Source organism: Sander lucioperca, chromosome 19, assembly GCF_008315115.2.
Source record: "Sander lucioperca isolate FBNREF2018 chromosome 19, SLUC_FBN_1.2, whole genome shotgun sequence".
NCBI classification, from domain to species: domain Eukaryota; kingdom Metazoa; phylum Chordata; class Actinopteri; order Perciformes; family Percidae; genus Sander; species Sander lucioperca.
This window is the reverse complement of record NC_050191.1, coordinates 13,197,466-13,222,627: the sequence shown is the minus strand read 5'-3', so window position 1 is coordinate 13,222,627 and position 25,162 is coordinate 13,197,466. Positions and strand designations below refer to the sequence as shown.

The window sequence follows — 25,162 nt, the reverse complement described above, 5'->3', positions numbered from 1 at the left end:
CATGGTGTATTTTTGATTAATACCTGTAGGTCCGAAGTGCTCATGTTGAAGGACTTCCATTGTTCTATACTGTCGACAGATGCCTGAGGGTTCAGCCTCTTTCTACTGCTTTTGCCAGGGACTCGCAGCCGCTTTCCGCCTCCCTGAATGCAGAGTTTTCAGCATTAACAACATGTTTGAAGGACTAGAGATGAAAGTGGAATCATACAAGTGTATATGTAATGAACATCACTCGTTGGGCAGCTTTAAACTCACCAGGCCACTGTCATCTTCATCATCAGCATCTTGCTGATGTGGCTCCTCTTCTCGATCACTGTGGTCATAGTGATCGCCGGGGTCCAGGGACTCCTGTGATTGGTTGATGAGGCTGCGGCTGCGACCGATGGTGCCCAAAGCCAGCTGGGACATTGGCGAGAGCAGGGTGGCACCCAGACTTATTCGCTAGAGAGAAGAATTTAACGTTTTTTCAATTTTTTTGGATTAACCAACCTCAGTGGGACTGTGTGAACTCATGCTTTTCAACCGAAAACTGTTTATCATCTCTGGCTACCACTTACCTTTTCGCCGTCTGTGTTGGCAGCATTCTGCTTGGCATTCTTCAACAATTTGGATAGAGGTTCTGGAAAGTTAAACATTATAAGTCAAAAATGATTGATTAATTCTTAAAGTTTAGCCTTGCAATGTGTAATTGTTAAATACAGTAAATTTCTTTAATTTGGTACCTTTCCTGCGTCCTCTACGAGGGGTTGGACCCTCCTTGGTCTGAGAGGAATCCTTCTTGTCTCCATCGGGGCTGTAATGAAACCCGGGATGATCTGGAGAAGTGACAGAAAAGATGTAAAAAACATGATGATTAAATGCAATAAATATGGCTAAAGCTGTGGCAGAAGAAACATAAAATTAAAAAAATATTGTAAAATATGGCTTTGTTAAATTATAAATATATAAATTGGCACTTACGCATTGCATCCATCTCCAAAATTGCTTGCTTAGCCTAGAATTCAGATAAAAAAATGAGGGTGAGTTCAGGGTTGGATGATGGATGAACATCAACTTTGACACTAGGTGGCGCCACATTACAAACAATTGTGCTCAAGTTTGACACTTAACAAGTAACGCCTTTGTGTAATCACAGTGAACTTTCTCAATGACCTTCACCCCTGCAGAGGAATCGTCAGTTTCCACTTGCACATGGCCAAAGGCAGTGAAGACACAGAAAAGTGATTGTGATTGAATGAAAATAAATGAGAGGAAGATCATCAGCGCACATAAAAAGGAAGTGAGGAGAAAAAGCGGGGGGAAAGAAAGATGGAGATGAAGGAGTCTGTGTTTACGCCATAAGTGAACAGAGAGGGAGCTGTAAGGAGACAAGCTGGCCTTACCTTGGCAGGGATTTTGGCTGGATGGTTTTCAAGTATGAGTCTCTTGAGGTGTAAGATCCACATGCGCTTGTCAGGCTGTGATTTGGCCTGAGGGCAGAGGGCAAAACATCAGAGAGAAGATAATATCAGACATGCCCTTTAAAAGGCAGCTGAGAGGGTTGAGATAAACCCTCAAACATTTGCAACATGGCTTTCTTACATCACACAGATTATCTTTCATTTTTTAGTGCTTGTCCAAAACACAGTGGTTGGGTAACAACAATGGCTGCCATTAGCCTCTAAACACTCAACATGTCTGAGCAACTCAGTGAGGTGAGCTTTGACACCTGCACAATAACCTTAACATTTCTGATTGAACTCTTGCTCAATGCTGCTGGTAACTGTGCAGTTCAAACGAAACATGTAATTACGTTCACACTTTTGACTTTTGTGATGATGTGCTCTCTCTTATGCAATGTTGCTATACCTGGACCGTGTGCTGAAGTTTGGGATTCTTGTAGTGAAACACACTAAAACTCAGTGGTTCTTTAGGAATAACTTCCACCAGCATCAGGTTACAGCACTGCAGAAAAGACATACAAAAGGTATGGAAGGAAGACGTGTTAAAAATATAGTTACTGAGCAGAAACGTTTGTATATTTTTGTGTCTCTTTGGGAAATGTCATACTTCTAGTAGCATAACTGACCAGTATGTGAGCCTTGTATGTGAAGGTTTCTTCTCGTTTCTTGGTAATTAGCAGAAGCTTGTCAAACAGGAAGAGAGTTCTTTCGTTTTTGGCCCGCTGCAGACGAAACGTTCCTTCGAGAACCAACTCTCCGTAGCCAATCAGATCAGGGCCCTTCCAGTTGGTCAGCAGGCTCTGGATTTCCTGCAGAAAGCACAGAAATACAAAGAGTGAGGAGAGTCATATGATTTTATTTAAAAACCTGTTGCAAAAAAAATAAACATTTGACCTGGTACCGCACAAAAAATAAAGCTGAGCTGATGTGGTTTAGCAAAAACTAAAATGAAGGATGGAAAAAAAATGCAGAAAATAGTGAGTTCATGTGCATGAGTGCAAGTGTTCAAAGATTGATAATAATAACACTTAAAAAAACAAAAAAACAGAAATGCATACAGGTTAGCAAAAAAATAAGATAATATAGAGAACAAAACAACAAAAACTGAACATTTCTATCAAGGCAATCCTTTCTCCAGACTAGTGAACGCTTCCACACACATTCCTGCATTCTGCATTCATCTGACCCTTCTGGCTCCCGGCTGATAAAAGAAACAAGCTTCCCTTTTATGTGCCCTCCTTATGCAAGGCCATCATTAGCCCAGTGGAAAACGAAGCGACTTGTGTAAGACGTGGGGAAGATCAGAGCTTTGGCTGATTCAAAGCTAGACTTCACATAACTGTTCTGCAGAACAATAAAAGAATTGGCTCCTTGAAAAGGCTCGAAGCTACCACGTCCGTTTTAGTTATAGGAATAATGAGAGACGTGAAAAGTGTGCAGGATCAGTCATTGAGGAGATCACACGCTCAACATTTATTTTTTTTATATAACATGGATTCAGGAGAGGTTCTAAGCAAGTGGGACCTGTTTGTAGACTGACAGTCCCAAAATGTAAATCTTTTGCATCAAGCATCTTTCTCAATTTGTGCTTTTGTGCTTGTCGTACCTGCAACCTAACGGCGTGCTCGTGTTTCCTCTTCATGTCGTTGATGTGCCAGGCCACTCTCTGCATGGTGTCTATGGCTTCCTGCACAACCTCGTAGGTCTCTGTGTCCTTCTCCATGTGGTTGGCTATCTCCTGCATGGACGACACACAAAACGCTGGGAGTCAGCACATGCACATTCTGTATATGCACATGCACAGAGGTGCACTCATACAGGCCTCCGTGTGTGTTCCTGCACATAAACACACACATATACATGCGCTCTAACGCAAGCACATACAGGGCGTACAAACACAGGAACATGCATACTGAGCACCATATGTCTAAACATTTGGCTTCTCCTATGGAGATAATCACTGGGAGCTGAGTCAGTGATGCTGTTATTCAACCGTACACATCCATTTGTATTGGTATAGCAAAAAAACATTAGTGTGTCCTATACACCAAGGGTGTGCCTGTACTTGCATTTCTGTGGGAAAGAGTAATTGTTTGCGTTTAAGTGTGTTTTTGAACGAGACAGATACAGACGTACGTGCAGCAGTAGGTGGTACTTGAGGATCCTCTGCACTGGCTTGAGCAGGTAGGAGCCCAGGGGCAAGGAGTGCCTCAGAGATTCCTGGCGCTCGCGTATAAACTTGGCCAACGCCTTGTTCCTCATGCACTCTGTTAACACAGCCACCGACCTGTGGAGACAAAACACAGCGCATAAGATATCAGGGATGAGTAGTAAACCATAATTTGACAGTGATGATGAGTTGTAATGTATGTCCTGACAGATAATACTAAAGAAAAGGAAAAAACAGAAAGAGATTTCAGCACAGTGTGTGAAGATTGAAGATTGAAGATCTCCGTCCGTATATCTGTCTTTTGCCGAAAATAACACATTTTGTGTTTATGATACATATATGACAGGTTAATGCAAAATAATACATTATCACAGTGCATGTCTATACAGCCTGTATTTTAAAGGTAAAATCACATGAGGAATTTTAATTAAAAGATAGGTTCACATTTTTTCAAGTCTGCCTTAAAACAATACTCACATGCCCATATGTGCATTGAAACAGTTGAAACAGTGATGTAATCATTCATCCTGTTCATACTGACCATTAAAATATCTCTTCCTAAACATGCTTCCCTGACTAATGTTGGGTGTATTACATCAGACACAAACATGCAAAAAAATAAACATTCTATTAATTTTGAATTACAGTTGGCGTGCAATTTTATTTTCATGCCACTGAAGGTCGATAAATGGTGATAGTAAAATATTGGTCAGTCCTATTTCAGCCTCAAATCACAATCTCAATTGACATTTTATGCTTTTATTTTTTTCGAGGCAGCATGAATTGACCTGCATTTATTGGTTACTGAAGCTAGTTTGCTGTGTGACCTACTGGGGAAGAAAGAGCCTTTTTAACAAACGAAAGAAGGCTGTGTGTGTGTGTGTGTGTGTGTGTGCGTGCACATGCACATGTATGTCTGCATGTCTAAATTCCAGTGAAGCTCCACACAGGCCTCACATTGTTCTGGAGGAAACCCGACCTTAGAGCGCACCATGACCATGATACATCTGCAGCCTCTGTGTGTGTGTGTTTGTGTTGTGTCTCCCGTGCGTGTGTGTGTGTGTGTGTGTGTGTTGTGTCTCCCGTGCGTGTGTGTGTGTGTGTGTGTGTGTGTGTGTGTGTGTGACCTTGGTTGGGGTCACCAGCTGTGGTGTGGATGTGGGAGAAGGTCTATCTCAAACAGCTGACAATAGCCCCTTCACACACACACACACACACACTGTCACACACACACACACACACACACACACAAATCAGCATTCAATTAGTCATCATTAGCTTGTAAATATTTTTTTCCCCACGTGCCTTTCTTATCATGCAACGTGAAAGAAAAATGGTAGCCAGAGGAGTAGGTGTGTCGGTAGGTGCAGTGTAACTTGGCATGAAGAATAGCCTCATGTTTCACACACAATATACACACTGACACAAAAATCTCCACATTATTCCTCCCATAGGACCCCACTCACACAAAGCTTACTAAAACATTAACAGCGTTAGATATGATAAGGTGACAGCTATAATGCCCCATCTGTCAGTAGGAGCTGTAACTCTGTCAATAGGCAGCTAATAAAAGAATGGAAGAAAAAGAATGGGGCACAAAGGAGGGAGGGAGGGAGGTAGAGAGACCCTGAGGCATAACTGAAGGTAGACACTTTGACTCCTGCTGAGGTGACTTCTATGGAGCGTGTCAGTTTGTCAGGAAGGGGAAAAGGGTAATGCATTGATCGACATTCACAATGGAGCTACATGAGACGCTGGGAAGACGGTATGCAGAGGCGAGATCAAGATGACAACAAGAAGATGGGTTTTGTACAGTAGGCGATTGATAAGCGGACATAAACACACACACTTTGGATGCTGTCTTACCGTGGGTAGTTGGTGCAGTACTGAGTATAAATGTGGAATTCTTCACTCTGTAAAAAACACCAAGGAGAAATTAGTTGATGCATTTAAGTGACAGGACACAAGACTAACTCAAGAGAAAATGGTGTTATGTAATGTTAAGCTCACAGTCACAATGCTAGCAGGTACAATGTTTACCATGTTCACCATCATAAGAAAGCATTTCTGACAGCATTTTGATGTGATTTTTGGCTCAACATAATTAAAGCATAACACTAATCAAAGGACTATGAAGCATGTTTGCAAGTTTTTGCTCTTGCACCTCAAGTCGAACAACCTGCCTCAGATTTGTAAAGCTTTTTTAAATTGTTACGAAAAAAAGTATTTTTTATCATAAGGCTTTAAAAAAAAAAAAGAATACTTAACTTTATTGGGGTCATTTGTTTGCATGTGTGTATTCATGAGTGTGCACAGGTTGGTATATTAAGATATGTAGTACATGAATGTATGAATTGATCAAATGTGTTTATGGTTTATATTGTCATGTGTGTGTTGACTGTATGTGTATTTTTGTTCTTTAAAAAGAACTTTCTAACTTTGGTTTTGATAAGTGCTATATGAATACATTTTATTATAATTATTATCGCTGACCATGCAACAGGTTTTTTCTTACCATTCTAGACTGGTTTCCATTCATTTCTTACCGTATGGTAAGAAATTCTATCAGCAGACTCACGACTGATTACATCCCAGTGAACATCAGGTCTACATTTAGTTTTTGTCAGTGTTACACTATTGTTCCCCCGTAACACAGTTTAATTAATTGGAAAAGTCTTCTCTGTTTCCTCATTTATGCAGACTTGCTGTTCACAAAGCTGTAATACACAACCAAAGCAATAGTCTGCTAATAAATCTCCACAACATGTGAAAATGATTTGAACACAATGGATGCCTGGAACAAGAAAATTTGATTTAAATATCTGAAACACAGCAGCACAGTTTGGAAAATGATGGAGTTGCAATCTAAAGTGCCTTTTAATAAATGGACTCAAACATAGAAAACCACTGGTACTGAACGATGCTTTAAAGGTTAAGATTTAACGTCCTTTCTGCCTCACTGGTTCTACTGTATCTGCAGTGGACCGGTGCAGTTTTCATGACTGGCCCAGTTATTTCATGTTTACAGCTCCACACACTCGAAGCTCACAGACAAGGCATCCTCTCTCCTCCATAAATTGCTACTAATTGAAAGTCAACCATGTAGCTTATGATTAGCCTGCGTCCTGGCCTTTGAGTCTCTGTTTATCCCAATGGCCATGAGTGCTCAGATTATATATCCCCTCATACATCATCACCACCCCTTTAATTGAGGCTATTCCCACCTTGCATGCCTCTCTGAACATCAAAGACATCAGAGACAGCATGACTTATCAGAGCTTGAATAAACCTCTTTCTCTCTGCTCCCAGAAATCTTCTCGTTCACCCTTTCTACTGATCTCCATTTCATTTTCCACGTCATCTATTTATCAATCTTCTATGGATATTTCCCTCTCTTTCATAATCTTACATTCCTCCTCCTTTCTGTTCATCTCTCCCTCTCGTCGTGCTCTCCTGGAGGCCTGAAAATGAACCTCTTTCTGTTTCATAACGTGAGAGTCTAATTGAACTCTATTTGTGTCCATAAACATTTGGGGGTCGCAGGATGTTCACGACCATCAGGAAGCGACATAAACACACAGGGCAGATGACAGAAGTCTGTCCTGGTTCATCACACACACACACACACACACACACACACACACACACACACACTTCATAATAAACTTACAGTATGTTATGGTTCTTGCTGTAGGTACATATACATTCCTATGTAAGCTACAGCGAACAATTCAAGCTTACTACACAAACACAAACATCCCACCAAATATACTGAACAGAAGAACACACACACACACACACACACACACACACACACACACACACAAAAATGCACGCAGACAAGACTCTCAGAATTTGTTAGCCTGAGGTGCTCCGTGGGAACCGTCCTAAATTGAAGAGCAGAGCTCTCCTCCTCGTCTCCAGGCCTAAACACAACCAGATGTGCCACCATCAGTTTCTGAAGACACGAACCAATACACACTCCTAATACACACTTTTAATACGCCTCTTGACCGTGGACTCAAGACCACAAGATACATAAATGCTTCTATGGAGTACAAATTTGTGCAGAGCATGTACGCCTGCACACATGGACTTTGTTATTAAAGTTGACATGTCTGCACACACTCTTTGAAGCCAACCAGGAAACCAGCAGACCCTGAAATAGCTCAGATTTATAATATACTTCCATTTAAGAAATATATACAAGCTATGCTCAATCATATAATCATCATATCCAAATGCTGCATGTGAGAGTTTTGGCATCTATACATGATGAAAATGATCCCTTTTTAGAGTATCACGATACAAATTATATAGAAAGATTTGTACTTTCTTCAGCGGTGGCTGCTAATCATTACTCTACGGACCTATAAAAAAGGTCGATTTGTATCAGCACCCACTGATCATTTTTAATGAGCAAGTCATGAATCTGCAGTTTTTTTATTGATTTGTTGAGACTGGACAGGTCACAGTGAGTCATCAGCTCAGCACTAAACACAACACATTACTAGGGACGAAGAAAAAAGAAGCTTAGGATCTTGTTTATGTGCTCTTTGTGCTTCAGTCAGCATGTAGCAACCCATAAAATGTGTTAAAGGCTTACTCATCACATAGCACAGTTAGGATTTAGTCCAACGGAGAGGAACATGAGGATAGATAGCCAATTATCTGAGAGAGAGGCGGAGATTTACATCTAGATCTGTCTCTTCTTCAAACAGTGCTGGGTTGTGATTCTTGGCTGCTAAGACTTAGAAAAGCATTAGCTGTGTGTGTGTGTGTGTGTGTGTGTGTGTGTGTGTGTGTGTGTGTGTGTGTGTGTGTGTGTGTGTGTGTGTGTGTGTGTGTGTGTGTGTGTGCGTGTGCATTTCACAGCTGATAGTGAAAGAAATGTTTTTGGGGGTTTTCTGGTTCTTAGCAACTATGACTAACACTCAGCAATTCAAAATAACTCTATTTTGTAGTAATAACTATTCTGGTTACAACCCTTTTACCAGAAGTCAGCCTGTGAAATGATGAAGCCATACACACACACATGTCTCAATGTAAAGGGGGCGTAATGGTCAGTGGTGACTAAATATTTCCAGGCGTTGGTCTGGAAGTAGACCGAGCACTCATACTTTTTATGTAACTCTATTAAACCTACTCACTGACAAATCTCTAGAAGCCTAAAGACAGCTCTCACCATCAACAACTACTGTTTGTTCATCTCAACTATTTCTTATATGAATTGGATATGAATATATAAGGAAATCTAATAAATTATTTTGGAAATTAAAGCATGGAGACATTAGCAGCTGCTCTTGAGCTTTAGTTCGTATCAGACGATCTTCCTCAGCAGATGAAGTTGTAGTACGATTGTAGTTGTCTAGATATCCCTTTTTTCTTACCGTTTAAAGAACTTCTTGTGCTATGTCCAAGGTCAAAAATGCACTTTAAATCCCAGCTTTTAAGCCAACATGGACGAGAAGCCTTTAAAGTGCTCAGACATCTAAAATCCCACAAGAAACTGGCAAAACGTCATCTGCAGAGGCTCCCGAAAGCTCCAAAGCTACTAGACCTTGTGGTGAGATTATTTTGCAAACTATTTCAAAGGTCAAGAATTAATTTTTAATCTCAGTGGAAATATATTTTTGTAAGGTAAACTTCAGGTTGTGTAATAGTGGTTTGGTCAAATATGTATGGGCTATAATACATGTCTGTTTTCAGTTAAATTTGACAAAATCAAATTCACTATTTTTGGGTTTAATCCTGGCCAGCATGTATTAAACCTGTGTACTGTAGCTAAACTGTATTTATGCATAACACTAACAGGTAGAAACACAACAGAGGTGTGTGTATGTATTGGATAGGACCTGGAGCAGCAAATCAGAAGCTCTTACGGTAGAAAATTATACTTTAAGAGTTTTAATGGACATCTGCAGTATGAGTACCATACTCATGAGACAGAGGTTAGCAGAGACAGGAGGCTCCAGGCAGGATGTGATTTGGACTTTAAGAGGTGGAGCCCTGCTTTCAGCTTGTTTTGACCCAATTTAACCCCTGGCTTTAAGGATGTTAAACTGTTTTTATAATAAATGCTGTACTAGCTACAGAATAGAAATCAACTGTAGGTTGTCCGTATTTCAGATTAGGGGATTATCTGAAATAAATTCATCATGCTGTAACATTAATCAGTCGGTAACAAGATGTCATCACGCTGTTTTGTTTATGGATCTCAGTTAATTATGAAGAGTGGTGCTGTGGGCCGCTATAAAACTGGTTTGTCTAAACAACAGCTGCTGTATTTACTGTAGGGAGTCTCTGACACTGACTGGGATTTTTATATATATATATATATATATATATATATATATATACACATATATATATGGTCAGACAGTTGCTCTGTGGTATTGGGTGTAATTGCAGTCGGGTAGGGAGGGAATGTAAAGCATTTAAGAGGAAGTGTTGGAATGCAGCACATTATCATGGGACATAATCATGCAATCTTTTCTTTTTTAGGGCATGGATGGGTCGAGGAGCAGGAGTAAAATAAAAGCTGACACACACAGACAGAGGGACCAGTGATACTTTGACAAGAGTTGCTGAGTCTACTTTTTCTTTTTGAAGCACTGCTATTATCACCCTCCAGTAAAAAAGGTGATTATGTATTTGGATGGTCTTTAAAATTCCTCGGGAGTTGTCCTTCCTCCATGCCCTCCTGTTGCACTTACAACTCACATTCCAACAACCAAAATAATGCTACTGGCCTCAATAAACCTAAATGACTTCATGCAGCGTCCTCACCTGAATTTTGTCAACTTATTTCTTGTAAAGCGCATTGCCTGTTTTTCATTTTCTATCCTGTGTGTGTGAGTGTGTGCGTGCGTGCGTGTGTACGTGCATGCTTGTGTGCATGTGTCTGAACCAGCTGTTTGGACACATTTTAACGAGCAATAGGGGAGCGTGTATAAGGTGTAGAACAAAATGGGGCAGAGGAGGTGACTATCTTTACCTTGGATACAAAGCACTCTGCGATGGCCACAGGGTCAGCGTTGCACTTCTCAAGATGATGTAGAAGATCCCTGAAACAAGCACAGAGCTCAAAGAAATCAGTATTTGATGTGAAAATGTGCACCCATAATTTCCTAACGTTTTTATTACACAAGAATATAAACTACTCTCCCATGATTCATTGTTCCAAACAGTGTTTCAGGAGCAAAAATCACCCTGGGTACAGAAATTAGGTCTTAGGGCACCTGGCTCCGAACAAATGACAAAACTTCCATGAATTCAAAACAGGCAGCTCCCGTTTGTAGCTGTGTTATGTGTGTGTAAGTGCACACACTGATGGAGTTATTGTTTCATGGCTGAAGCATGAGGTCATTGTGACCGCTTCAAACTGCTTTTACGCTTCCGTTTACTAGCCAGCTTGTCTGCGCGTGACAGCTGAGAAATGAATAGGTGCGGAGAAAGAGTGTGCATTTTTGTGTCTCCAGACCACCATGGCTGATGCTAAACTAGCCATCTCGTCTGAATACACAACACACACAGAAACACACTGTTAAGAACGGTGCCAGAGGAGACAAATATGCAGACAGGGACTTATTTAAAACACACACACACACTCACAGACTCACAGACGCGCGCGCACACACACACACACACACACACACACACACACACACACACACACACACACACACACACACACACAAACAACAACAACGCCCTTTCCAGAAATTAACAGATGGCTCAGCCCAGTTTCACTATTTGCAGGACATTGTTTGTTGAGCCTGAGAGAGACTAAAGTCTGTCTGTATATTTATGTGCAACCAGAGCTGCTTTGAGACTCCAGTCTTTATTAGCAGAGTCAAGATCAAGGTTTTTTACTAAACATGTCTGAGTTTTGAACATTTACTGACTGACTAGCTGAGAATACATTCAAGTCTTTGAGTCAAATGTCGAATGCATGTTGTATCAGAGTTATCGTAAGTGCGATATTCAAACTTGTAAATAACGTTCACATCAACTTCCAAGATGTAATTGTCAAAGCACAGAACTTTGAACCCTCACTCGACCAGCGCTGTAATCGTCCTGTGATGTGAACGCTCGCAAGTCGTAAAAATGTGAATCTTTACCATCTCTTTGATCCATCTGGTATGAAATGAACGCTGCATTAAGTCTGTCTGACACAAGCCCAAGTCTCAAGTCTCCAGCTCTGTGAGTGTGTTGTACCTGTTAAAGTGGTAGATGTCCTGGATGTTGCCAAACAGAGAGCCTTTATCCTCAGAGCTCAAGGCCAGCCGAGACTGATTGCTGATACACTCCAAGTAGTCCTGCAGAGAGAAACAGACAGAACGTATTCGTGTTAGAGCTTTATGGCTGACATTTTGATTGGCACCACCCTTGGTACACACACACACACACACACGATTTTGACAGACCACTCACACTGTGACTCCTACAGACTTCACCTCAGTAGCTTTCAAAGCCCATGAATCTCTTGTGCTACTTGACTCTGCACCACTTTGGCATGGTGTGACAAAGACTCTTCCATAATTATGCTCTGTGAGTTGTCTGTATGTTAATGTACAAATACCTACATTGTTTTAGCTGCTTAAGTACCATTTAATAGCAATATGATTAAGACATACTTTAGTGATCCTGCAAGGGGAAATTACATTTTCCTTTTATAAAGCATTAGTAGTATTTGACGATTTCTGTCTAGCAAGGGAATTATTTTCTAATGCTGGTCTAAAGAGAGGCTGAATTGTTAATATCATTCTTCTATGTGACTCTTGCCTGGGAACTAGACAAATCTGCAAGCTCATGTTTTATTTGTTCTGGCAGATAATTTGCATTTGTGATTTGGTCTGACGATGTCAGGCTAATGTGTCTCAGTCCCAGCTACAAAATGTGGAAATTAAATTAATAAATTAGTCTTGAAGCTTAATCCTCTAGCTGTACGATACGATAGCTTCCAGATACACAGCTGAAGGAAGCATTATGCTGTGGTTGCATAGAAGATTTTTTACTTTCACTTCATTTGTCAGAGCCTTTATAAATGAATACATTAATCAATTAAAACCTTATTTGTAGGGCACTTTAAAACAACCAGTGTATCAAAATGCTGTACAATGAATAAATGAAAGACATAAAATATGCAACTCACACAACGCATAAAACACAATACAATTTATGCCGACTCTCTTTTGATAATGACTGTGTTGTTGTTTAGTGTAAACAGCTTGATAAGGAAACAACAAAGGTTATCTGGTTTAGTGTAAATGAATTCCTGGGTCAGGTGAAAGCTAAGAGACAGCAGGTTTAACATGTTGGAAAACCGTTAAAAGTCTTTTCAAGAGGAATTTACTGTCTGGCTCTTATCATTGACTCCATCACTGCTGTCAGTGAGCAGTGCTGATTAAACACCAGCCTCATGTCTCAGAAAGAAAGTGAGAGGTGGGGAGAGAGAGACAGATGGACCAGTGGCCAGTAGGCACTGATTATAACTCCATGTTTCTCATTTGCAAGTTTCTTCTTATGCACTGATAGTCTTTGTAAGAAATTCACATCTCCTGCTGCAGGCTGGAAGTCATTTTTGTTGCACTTCATTCCTTCCAGGTGCAAGTATTTTGTCATTATTGTGTCACATACGTCCTTTGCACTCCATACTATGTCGTCACAGTCTCCAGTCAATACATCAGACAACACAGTTACATAGGAAAGAACACTTGAAACACCAGTGCACACACATCCACAAAATGATCTCAAGCATCAATGCGGCTGTATTTAAACTTGACACCAGGAGCAGGTGTGGATATTGGGTTAAGGAGGAGGAAGCATCATGGTGGCAGCAGCACAGTAACAGTTTTCAAACCAGACCACAGTCTGCAACTGGGCAGGACAGACATTACAACACTGAGAAAAGTACCAGGCTGCCCTGAACGCACACCCACACTGATCATTTCAGCACACACACACAACACTTGTGTTTTAAGAGACCAAAGAGGAGAGAGCAACTCTCCCTGCTTACTCCCTTTAGACTGTTTGCCTAATTTCCAGTCTGCCCTGGTGGTTTCAGTTCCTGGTAATGTTTTATGTATTTAGCCATCATTATCATTATCATTATCATTATAATAGCTGAGCCTGAGCCATTAAATTGTGTTTGGTTAGGCAAACGGAGGGATGCAAAGACAAAATTATCTCAGCTAAAGTCTGGAGAGCTAACTCCAACTGTGGAGTGAATGACAGCCATCTTGGATGTTTGGGGTTTAAAGGTTATACAAGCGCTTTAGGCCAAGATTTTGGATTTGAGTTACAGAATAAGACTAACTGGCATGTTGGTGGTTGTGTTGGGGGTCACTGCAAAGGGTCATGTTTAGATTTTGTCGACTATCGGAGTTGATGTGTAATGTGATGCTTTATTAGCCACGGGGTCACGGATCTGACCTGGCCTGACCCCTTTCACTCATCACACTCAGCCAAAGCCTGACTGAGCTCAACAATGGGCAACACACACACACACACACACACACACACACACACACACACACACACACACACACACACCTTCAGGTTCACTACCTATTAAGCATCAAACATAACATGTACAAACTTGATATTTTTTCATGTTAACAATTAACCTTCTCAAGTACACACTCTTTTCCTACAAACCAAACATATCCCTCACTCCGCACCCCAGAAGGAAGTCATTCCTCCAGAGAAAGACGACTGCAAACATCCATATCTGATTACTTTCAATGTTTCTGCAAGTGATGTTCCCAGTTTATTTCCAAATTCCTGGTCAACTTCAAATGGTAAATGCATTCCAGGTCTCAGAGCAGGATAAGGGAAAAAGAGATGAAGAGGAGGAGGAGGGAAGAAAGATCAGAGCTTTGTCTTTGAGGTTGTTTGTGGATGACAGATTTGGCCTCATTACACACACTGTTGGAGCCGAGGAGGAGTGATCAAGCAGAACTAACAAACACCCAAACAGAGAGCTCAGCACAGTGCAACTCAAGGAAAGACATGCAAATAGGTAGACAAAAAAAATATAGAAAAAATCTTCACCAAAACACACAAACGCTGCAAATTGCACTGAACACGACAGACAGTTACAAAACAACAGATGTTTCCATGGGACACTCAACATGGCAGGCGTAATATTTTTAGTTCCCCTGGAAACTTCTGTTGTTTTCTAACTAATGTCCATTGTGTTCTCTGCGACTTGCAGCATTTCTGTATTTGGTTGGGTTTCCTGTTTTTGCAATCATTTTTGTTTTTGGTTGTGTCTTCTGTCTTTCGATGTGTTTTCTGTATTTAGTTGTGTTTTCTGTTTTGGCAACACAAGTTGCAGTACGCTGAGCTTTCAGGGCCCCAGTAAAAACACATTAATTCTTGCACCAACCGACAAACCATGCGATACTTAAACATGTACTGTGAGTAGTCTAAATCCCCACATACAGTTCACACACAGGCAGGCAGAGTATGAGTGTGTGTGGACCATAACACCGCCGCTGACAGATGAATCACAGGTGAGCCCAGGGGAGTCTGGGTAAATATTTGTGTTAAGGCTGTCACACCCTCTTCCATTGCAGGAAGCAGCATGGGCAAAGGGATTATTGAAACGGGAGTTGCAGGACCAGCTCATAAAGGATGAAGGACGGTGCTGATAATAGATGGGTCAATGCTGTCCAGCAGCTTGAGTCTTTTCCTCAGTATAGGTAAACTGTCATGTTAAAAGCTCTATTCAAACAAGATACAATCAGTGCAATCCATCCCCTGTGCACTCACTGGAACTGTCATTAAAGGGGTGAAGAAAGGCTAAATGCACATACTTTTTCCAAAGTACTGGTGAAGAATTAGCTGTTTTGCCATGTAAGTGTGGTCTTCCAGGGCTGGGTGGTCTGCTTCTCTAATGGCAATATGTGGTCTGCAGAGTAGAGGCAGTAGAGGGTTATTAAGTTCAGCTCCTAAGCTCTGTTCAGTGTTGTCCTAACCTACTTTGGGTATTGTTATCTCAGAGCTAAATCCCTCTCCCTATCTTCCTCTTCTCTCTCCCCCTTTCCCTCACCTCTGAGTCCTGAAGAGGGGAGGAAAGGAGGAGCAGGAGAGGGGAGGACATTGATCAGGGGTGACAGGCCAAAATCACAAAAACTAAACCTCACACCTACTTCTTATCCCATCTCTTGGGAATATGAGTTTCCTGCTCTCTTTTGACAACAGCCAGACACCTTTCCAAAACCCCAAACAGACACATGCACACACAAATACACATAATGGCCCTTGACCGGCAGCCTAGAGTGGGGGAGGAAGCACTGTTAAAAGGGAGAACATGAGAAAAGGTGGGAAAAACTCCAACACATGCAACAATTGCCATACACACGTTTTCATCAATTTACACCACAATCAAAAATCAAACTGCAGAATGCAAATGAAAAACACACATCACATGTGCGCACCACATTTGAGCACAGAGGATATGAATTTTAACGTTCACAGAGAACCAAAAAGAGCTGAACAGAGAAACAAAGAGGGGAAGAGAAAGGAGAGCAACCTTTGATACAAACCACTACACCCATTCCTTAACAAAGCTACTAAAGCACTGACAAGAGGCAATGTGTATCCTTGCAGTTCAAAGCCAACTTTACAAAAGAGTGTATTTATCTGAGTGTGTGCATACAGTATTTTGTGCGTGTGTGTGTGTGTGTGTGTTTAAAAACGTCTATAGTTTTGAATGTGTGCCTGTGCCTGCAGCACAAAGGCACCGGTGTCGTGTAACTCGGCCAAACCCCACCTGCAAGTGCAGGTGACCTTATTGTATTGGGAGTTCCCAGCAGGACAGAAGCTGTGTGTTATGTGTGAGGAAAACCACAAAGACATAAAGGATGTGTGTTATCTGTTGATTTAAAGCCCTGTATTGCTCCTGGCGTTCCTCTGCTGCTTGGGTCTGAACTGGGTCATCAGGAAATCATTTTAGTTCAAAGATAGGACCTTCAAAAGACTTAAAACTGTATGCCCCCCCCATTTCAGTTTCTGCCTCTATTTATTGAATTAGAACAGTGGTTCCCAAACTGGGGGTCACCAGATAAGCCTCATCAGGGGTCGAGAGATGATTAACAGAAAAGCATAAATGAACACAAAAAGAGATATATATATATATATATATATATATATATATATATATATATATATATATATATATATATATATATATATTTGTGCGACACAAAATCAACACTTTTTTTCTGACTTTACTCTCATGTTTGCTTTTTCCTCTTTGAATTATGTTGAAAAATGTTGTCTCTTTAGGTCTCATCATTTAAATCATGCCGATAAAACAAGAAAAACAAAGAAGGAATCTGGATTATTTCTCATTAAATTTTAAATCATTTTAAATTCACATACACGTCACAATGAACACAAATGTGTTCAAGGCCTCACTCTACATTTGATGTCCTGCCAAATGTAGGATCCTTCTGCTTTGGATTTCTTACACAGCTTGTTTTTATTTAACATATTATTGTGGTTGAGTGTTCCTTACCTCTACAATGCTGTGCAGGTCCTGGACGTAGGTTCTCTCTGTGTCTAGTATCTCCTGCACCACCCGGTCCACATACGACCTGGGTCCCTGCACCGGACCTGTCCGCTCTCCTTCATTTGGGCCCAACTCAGGCTCTGAATGTTCTGTCACAGTCTGTCCACTGCCCTGTCTCCCTTGTCCCCTCCCTGTGTCCACCCCGCCATCATTTTTGTCATCTTCCTCCCGGCATCCCAGCTGCCGGGCCGGAACCAGTTCCAACCGAATCGCCCCGGAGTCCCGGTCTGAGGTCACCGGGTTACAGTGAGGGGCAGGGACGAGGGTGGAGCGGCTGCCCAGCGAGCAATGACTGTCACGGGAGGAAGCGGAGGAAGACGTGGAGCTGTAGCTGATCGGCCTTTCGGCACTGTCGGGAGAGGAGTCCATGCTGAGGGCAGAGCAGTAGCGCGAGGAGGTGTGGCGGAAAGCCGGGTTGCGGAGGCAGCGGGCCGGTACGTCAACGGAGCTCAGGGCTGCGCCGGAGTCCGGGACTTCAGGAAGAGGAGGTAACGCATCAGGCAGGTAGTTATAATCGTCTAGAGAGGGAAATGACAGAAGGGAAGAGATTCTCGTTATTCAATTGTATTCTAATTTCTCTTTCAGACCAACAATGGCACACACTTTCATTTATTTAAATGAAACCACTGGCTTGTGAGAGCTGCAGCGAGGCAAGGTTCTTCATGGCTCAAGTTGTACTGCAGAGCACTGTCAAGTGCATAAGCCAAAATGATGTGCAAATAGCTGAATGCCTTGATCTAATTTACTGGTTACTGTGCAAGCACTGAGATGAGGGAGAAAATGATTGCTTGTTGCCATTGACCATTCAAAAGTGCTCATTTTGGGCTCTACATGCATTAACGGCTGGATTCTGTCTTGGTTTTTAATTTAGCTTCAAATTGGACTTCCTGGTTTGCATTTCCTCTTCTGTCTGTGCTAACCTGTAGCAACACGCCCACACCAATGCAGTCCTTTTAGTTGTTGTGCTGTTGTTGGTCTGAATGTTCCCTAAACAATGGCTCTGCCTATTGTATTTTTATATGGTTGTCACATTAACCATGATGGCTGTGTATAATTACTGCAAACAAATAAGACCACGGTCTAGACAATTGGTATCTAATAGCTAATACATGCCAACAGAATTGTCCTAGTGTTTCCAAAGAAATTGTTGCATATACAATACATGATGTTGCCGTTTGTCACAATGGCGTTGGGCCTTTCATATCTACCTTTGGAAAAACCTAAGCTAAAAACTAAACTCAAAGTTTTAGATTTGTAAAAACTAGAAGAACCACCACCACCCTCGTTCCTATTTTTATTTTCCTTTCTGTTATAAAGCACAGCGCACAACATCGGTCATACATGTTAAGTGTAATAAGTTAAAGTATTTCTGGAAAAGTGCAAAATGTAATTTGTTTACAGTAATGATATCACTCCCAAAATGAATGTTCCAATGATTCACTGATGCTGGAAAGTCACACGCAGAGCCCTTAAAATTCAAATTAAATTGGGTAATTGGGTCTAGCTCACCCAGTAAGAGTGTTCGCCCCATGTTGGCTGAGCCCTGCAGCGGCGCAGGATTCGAATCCAACCTGCTGCCCTTTGCTGCGTGTCATCCCCCATCTCTCGCCCCCTTTCATATCTATCCACTTTCAAATAAAGGGAAACGCCCCAAAAAAAAAATCTAATCTAATTAAATTCACATATTCGACAGCCACCGACTTGTATTACCCTCTCTCCAACTAAGTGCTAAAAAGACTCACTGTAAGTAACTTTTCTAACAGTTACAATACCACTTTCATATTCTTACAGTCTCTTTCTGTTTAGCATCCCAATTCCTGACATACCAGCTGGCCACAGTCTGACTGACCACCCGCCATATGCAGACCACTAGCCCTCCCAGTTTTGTCCTGAGTTCCACCCAAAGAAACATTTCATAAACACGCAAACACAAGAAACAGAAACGTTTGATTTCTAACGTATTTGGTAAATGTGCCTGTGTGAGTGTTTTTGCAGCAAGACAGAAAAAACGATTTTAGTGTGAGTTTAATGACATGATTAGGAGTGTAATGCTGAGAACCCTCCACTCTGAGGCAATGACTGAAAGCCCTATTTCTATTGAAGAGAGACAAGCTTGTGTGTTTGTGTAGTGTGTACATCTACAGGGGTCTATTTGGCGTCAGGCTGATGCCAAACTGCCCCACAACCTTGTGTGGTAGAGATCTGTTAAGACATGATTACCGGCTCCCAAGGCCCCACAGCCAGGCCAGCTGAAGTGAAACCACATATGCAGCATATCAAATAGAAGCCTTCCAAGTTTCCCCTCAACGTTTTCCAAGGACTTGCTTCATAGAAAGGCCAGCTTTGACGGTAAGAACAAGGGGCAAATAAAGAGAGCGGACAAGCAAGGGAAGGACGGCATGAGACGGCCTCATACCAGCTCAGTGGGAGTTTGACACCAGTCTTTATCACCAAAGCTCGATACACCAGTGACCCGGCAGCACCGGTGTTGTGGCAACATTGAGATCCAATGCCCAATAGGACAGTGTCGCTCTCTTTCTGCCAGCAGCACAGGCTCAGCCTAAACACGTCTCACTTCAAAGCATCGTAGATCACAGACTGGCATTCAAAAACATGGAATGTGAAACTGAGAACAAGCTCAAAGAATCCTGCGCTCTCACCTTTCAAATAGGTACCTTGGAGGTCTTTTTGCTATGGTGACACCTCTTTTGAAAGCACTTTAGCAGCAGGCATGCTTGTTAGACTGGTCTGTGATGGAGAGATCACAGGTTTGATTCTGGCAACCACGACTGTACTGATACCAAGTTAAGAAATAGAACCTGCATGTTCCTGCTCTAGATATTTATCTAACTTTTAATCTGTTTAACATTTTGGGAAAAAAAACTTAAGAAGAGAAGTTGATAACACTGTCACGTCAGAGCTAGTCCCAGGTAGGGTTGGGTATCGTTTGGGTTTTTTCCGATACCGGTGCTAAAACGATACTTTTAAAACGGTGCCTGAACCGATACTTTTGACAAGATTTAAAAAAAAAAAAATGTATATATTTAAAAAAGAAAAAAGGAGCACAAAATGACAGTCGGTGACATTTAAGAACGGCTTGTTTATTGCTAAGGCCATATGTTCAAAATTAAATGATTTATTAAAAATGTAATAACAATAACTTATTTCACCAGTAAATTGCTGGTAAACGACAAAAACAACCACTAGATGATAAAAGGGTATTTTACAATAACTTTGAATGCACCACGAGGCTGGCGAGGCAAGTTTCAAGTGAATGCACCATCTGTGTTGTTTTTCCAACAACGGCAGATGCAGACTACGTCTATGTGTTGGAATCCTCTACAGTGAAATACAGTCACACCGCGTTAGCTGTCAGCATTTTAACCGTTCTCTTAATACCTCCATGGTTTAAACGGTAGGCTAACGTTACCTGCTGCCAAGTGTATTATGCTAACTAGCGTCACATGCAGCAATGTTTCGGTTGCCTCTAACGTCCGTTTTGGAGCATCAGAGGGCAGCGCTGGCATTTCAGTGTCACCGAAATGAGGCACCGAAATCTGCGTTATTATTCGGTCCGGTAGATACCGGTTGTTAAGGCACCGGTGCCGTATTAGCACCGGATGTCGGTACCCAACCCTAGATGTTGTATTAAATGTCCTCTTGTCCCTGTGAGACCAGCTTTGCACCTTTTACTACCTAATTGTGCTTTAGAGAGTGCAAATCTGTCACAAAAGTACATTCTACCTGCTTTACACACACTTGGGATAAAGATATTTTAACACTAAACCATTTCTTGGCAACATTTCTTATTCTGCCTGTTTCAGTTTGACATTTCCTGGCTTTGCTTTCCTTTTGTCTTAAATGTGTTTATTCTTCAGTGGATCTTCTATTTTGATTCAACTTTCTATTTCAGAACAAGTCTGAGGAGCTGGCTTTCCTGAATCTACATTTAGAATTTAATTAAAATATGTCCACACATGAACACTTAAGGCAATTTAAAGGTCTGGAACTCTCCCTGTAACTCCAAAAGTAATGAGACACAACGGCCTTAGTGACATCCTCTTACATGGTCCCTTTAGATGAGACTCAGTAATTTTAGTATGAATAGGGAGTGTTATGAACACATATGCTCCAAATGCAAATATGAGCCCTGGTGGTCTGTAGCCATATACACAGGCTGGTCAATGTGTATTTTTACATAGTAAAGTATATGCTTGGAGAGGCTTGGTCTGAGCCCATAGGAATGTCCTGTGGAGCTCATATGACACAGTGAACTTGATGTTACTTTATGACCTGCAAAAACATATTCTGAGTTTGAATGTATAATAGGAAGAAGGAAGAAAAGAATGTCAGGAATCAAGACAGACAGGCTGTCATCAGCGATGTAACTGACATTAATGAAAAATAAAGAGGGTGAGAAGGGGCACATTCTTTCAGCTGGCTGACATGCAGGCCTGTTGTCCTGGTCTCTTCTTGCTGATATCAGGTTGTAAATGATGATGTCGATGTCTCTTTTAACCTCCTCTTTCTTAATGTCTGCTCACACCAGAAAGTGTTAATTTAATTTGTGTGACATAAATTTTGTCCCAATGCAGCCCAAAATTCATGACTGAATGGACTTTGCATGCTGACACCCAAACGCAGACACCCAACCTAGCATTAGTAGAACTGCATGCAAGTCTGCGGTCTGCGTGGCCTGATCCACAGCGTATCTGTCCCTTCATTGTCACTGTAATCATTCCTCCTTTCAAAACTCACCACCTGTTCCCTCTCTCGCACGACACAGTCTTTACACTTTGCATAAATGCCTTTCAAACTTCAGCCAAATCTAATGTGAGCCTTTAGAGGTAGCCAAACCAAGTAGGTATTTTCTAAAGTTAGTCTTTTCAGTACGAAATCCCCTTTGATTTTTTTTTTTTTTTTTTTAGTGCTGTGTTTTATTGCTAAGGGATACTCCCTGGAAGTCGCGTGTACTGAAGGTTGCATACTACACATTGTCACTTGGTTTTTAAACCCAATGATTAGGGATACCAAGCAACTTAAAATAAACAGGCTTTTTTGTATCTGTTCTGTATCCATCTGCTTACGACATAATACTTTGAAATATTTTGAACTTGTTTATGGCTTAAACATCCACATTTTCACATGCCTATTACAAAACACTCACAGAGCTGTTAGTGCTGTTTGAGCTACTTGTGAAGATCATCAGGGCCGTAAAGAGGGCTGACAGCTGTTTGCTGACCACTCTAGAATAAAGAGCACTTCAGGTGACCATAAAGAGTGTAACCGAAGTGTAGCAGGAGTCATTAAACCTGGCTGGACTTGCATGTCGGACTGACTGCACAAATGGAGGGAAGTTATCCGTTTAAGCACATTGTCATATACATGCGCAGGTACGAATGAACATGAACAGTGTTCTGATGGTCAAGTCGATCCAGTTTGACATATAAGTGTTTGTTAAATCATTGTTAGCTATATTTGCATCTTCATTACCATTAATAAGGATAGTTAGTCAATAGTCAATCTCAACCTTTTTTATGTTACTGTTTACTTGTAACCTAAAGAGTGTTTTGTACCCTCTGTGTACATTGTCTGCTCAGTCTTCAGTCTGGTTTGCCTTCCAGATGTTCAATTTATTAAACTTTGGCTAAAATGAAAAAGTGCCCCAGCTCTTTGTCTTTTTCAAGTTAAATGAAAGCCAGAGATAGAAGCCAGGTTGTTGAGACACTCTGATTTACACTCTCTCTAGTCTGGCAGGAAACAGTCCCAACCTGCATGTTTAGGAGCATAATTAGAGATAATTTACAAGGATAAGGTTGAACATAATCTGGACAGGAGGTAACTAAAGCTCAGCCATCTTGTGTGTGTGTGTGTGTGCGCGTTTGTTTGTGTGTGTGTGTGTGTGTGTGTGTGTGTGTGTGTGTGTGTGTGTGTGTGTGTGTATGTGCGTAGGAGAGGGGTGGGGGTGCTGGTTGTCTGTGTGTGTACAAGAGCCAGTTCACCCAGGAAACGGCCAGGGTGTGCCGCAAACATGAAGCTGGAAGGTAGGAAGGAGGGGCTGGACAAACACAAGATCGAGCAATCTCTCTCTGTGGTGTTTGGGTTTCACGGCAAACGGAAACATGGTTTCTCTGTATTAGCTCTCCTTGTATGTTTGTGTGTGTGTGTGTGTGTGTGTGTGTGTGTGTGTGTGTGTGTGCGTGTGCGTGTGCGTGTGCGTGTGCGTGTGCAGGACAGGTTGCATGTGTGCACACTCTGCCTGCCCATATCTAGCCGCAATAGCTGGTGTGAGGACCATTAAGTTATTAGCTCAGTTAGTGTTATCTTTGGAGTGATAAACCTAATACACTTTGTGTGGAACATACACACACAATATAGATTTACATATATCACTTACTGTGATAAGGAAAGATATATTATAGATTTGTCAAAGGGCAAAGAAAATGGTCAGTTACCTATTAGTGTCATGGTATGTAATATAATATAACCCTTTGTGCATTGTGTACGGTAACTTGAAAGCAGTATGTTGCTTATCCAAAAGCCAAGGGTGTGTGTGTGTGTGTGTGTGTGTGTGTGTGTGTGTGTGTGTGTGTGTGTGTGTGTGTGTGTGTGTGTGTTGTTTTCACCCACCAGATTCCTTCTCCTTTCTGATCTGTAATTGTTAAAAATTGGGTCAGGCTTTATAGTGCAAACATTTGGATGGACACACGCACGGTGAATCAGTTCCAAACTTGTCTGAGAAAAATACAGTTTCATGCCACTTCAGTTTTTGGACGCTCTAATTCCTTCCTGCTTTTCTTGGCACGGCAGTGGAGCAAAATTAAAATAAGAGAAAGATGTGATTCAGAACATAAGACTCTTCTCTCATTCTTGTTTTTCAGCTGGGATTTCAAAACATTTTTTGTTTTGTTTCCTTTTTAGCAACTAGGTAACCAGGAATTAACTTAATTTGATATTCCTGTAAAAATAAAAACATGTACATAATGTTGCAGTGAAGAGGGACTTGAGGGCTCTGTAGGATTTTTGGACTTAGACTTAGCAGTTGCTGCACCAATCAATCTTCTAATCAATACTTAACAATGGATCAAATGACTATCTGTAATGTGAAAGGTGCCACCAGTGGCACAAAAAGTGGGTATGCGCTATATGTGGCGCATAGGGGCGCAGCACCATGGGGGGCGCCAAAGCCTAAAAAAGCCTCTAAAAAAATAATAATCTTTTTTTGGTATTTTCAATATGTAACTGCTGTTGTGCGTTTCTAAATAATTTCTACATTTTCTCAATGTTATTATATAACATTTTAGAGGACTAACAGGCTAGAGTAGGCGCCCTGTCTCATAAGATTCCATCATAGAACGTTGACATAGAAGAGGGAGGGGGGGGGAGGGAGCGGGGAGCAGGTAGGCGCCATGAGCGCTGAGTGAGCAGGTACGAGCGTACGAGTAGTAAGTTGCCGTCTATGGAAAAAGAGCAAAGCAAAACAGCTGTTGGGGCTAAACATAGAAAAAGAAAGAGGGAAAAGGAGATAACATGTCCAGCAGTTAAATAAGTGGATGGTGAGAGGCAACAGGTAGGATTTAAAGTGTGACGTCTGTGCTTGGAGGCTTGCAAATATTCATGTTAACAGACTAGCTAGCGTTTGCTAACACTGGGAATGTAGCAGCCAAATGGGGGTTTACCATGGAATCATGCATAGATTTGCTACCAAACTTGGAGGCTTGCAAATATTCATGTTAACAGACTGTTGATTAGCTAGTGTTTGCTAACACTAGCAGCTAAAGTGTTTACGGCTAGCTTACAATATGCAAAACCAAGGTTGCTGATCTAAAAACTGATAAATATAAGGTAGCATGTACAATAAATGACAAGAATCTGGAAAACATAACTAATGCCATAACTCTGGTTTATCATTGAATCATGCATAGATTTGCCAAATGTGGAGGCTTGCAAATTTTCATGTTAACA

The 25,162-nt window shown here is 41.4% G+C and overlaps 1 protein-coding gene across 2 annotated transcripts in view; it reads right to left on the bottom strand.

Annotated features, from left to right (window-relative positions):
• Positions 1-25,162, bottom strand: part of LOC116066100 (pleckstrin homology domain-containing family G member 1) — a 47,580-nt gene that overhangs the window by 5,261 nt on the left and 17,157 nt on the right. For both annotated transcript variants that reach the window (XM_031321923.2, XM_031321921.2), the window contains exons 2-15: positions 17,144-17,715; positions 11,833-11,933; positions 10,610-10,679; positions 5,479-5,525; positions 3,579-3,729; positions 3,049-3,180; positions 2,069-2,251; positions 1,849-1,944; positions 1,383-1,469; positions 961-994; positions 723-815; positions 558-619; positions 256-441; positions 24-143 (exon numbers count right to left, since the gene is read on the bottom strand). In XM_031321923.2, coding sequence (XP_031177783.1) covers positions 24-143; positions 256-441; positions 558-619; positions 723-815; positions 961-994; positions 1,383-1,469; positions 1,849-1,944; positions 2,069-2,251; positions 3,049-3,180; positions 3,579-3,729; positions 5,479-5,525; positions 10,610-10,679; positions 11,833-11,933; positions 17,144-17,566 — 1,785 coding nt within the window. In that variant the 5' untranslated portion in view covers positions 17,567-17,715. The remainder of the gene's footprint in view (positions 1-23; positions 144-255; positions 442-557; positions 620-722; positions 816-960; positions 995-1,382; positions 1,470-1,848; positions 1,945-2,068; positions 2,252-3,048; positions 3,181-3,578; positions 3,730-5,478; positions 5,526-10,609; positions 10,680-11,832; positions 11,934-17,143; positions 17,716-25,162) is intronic.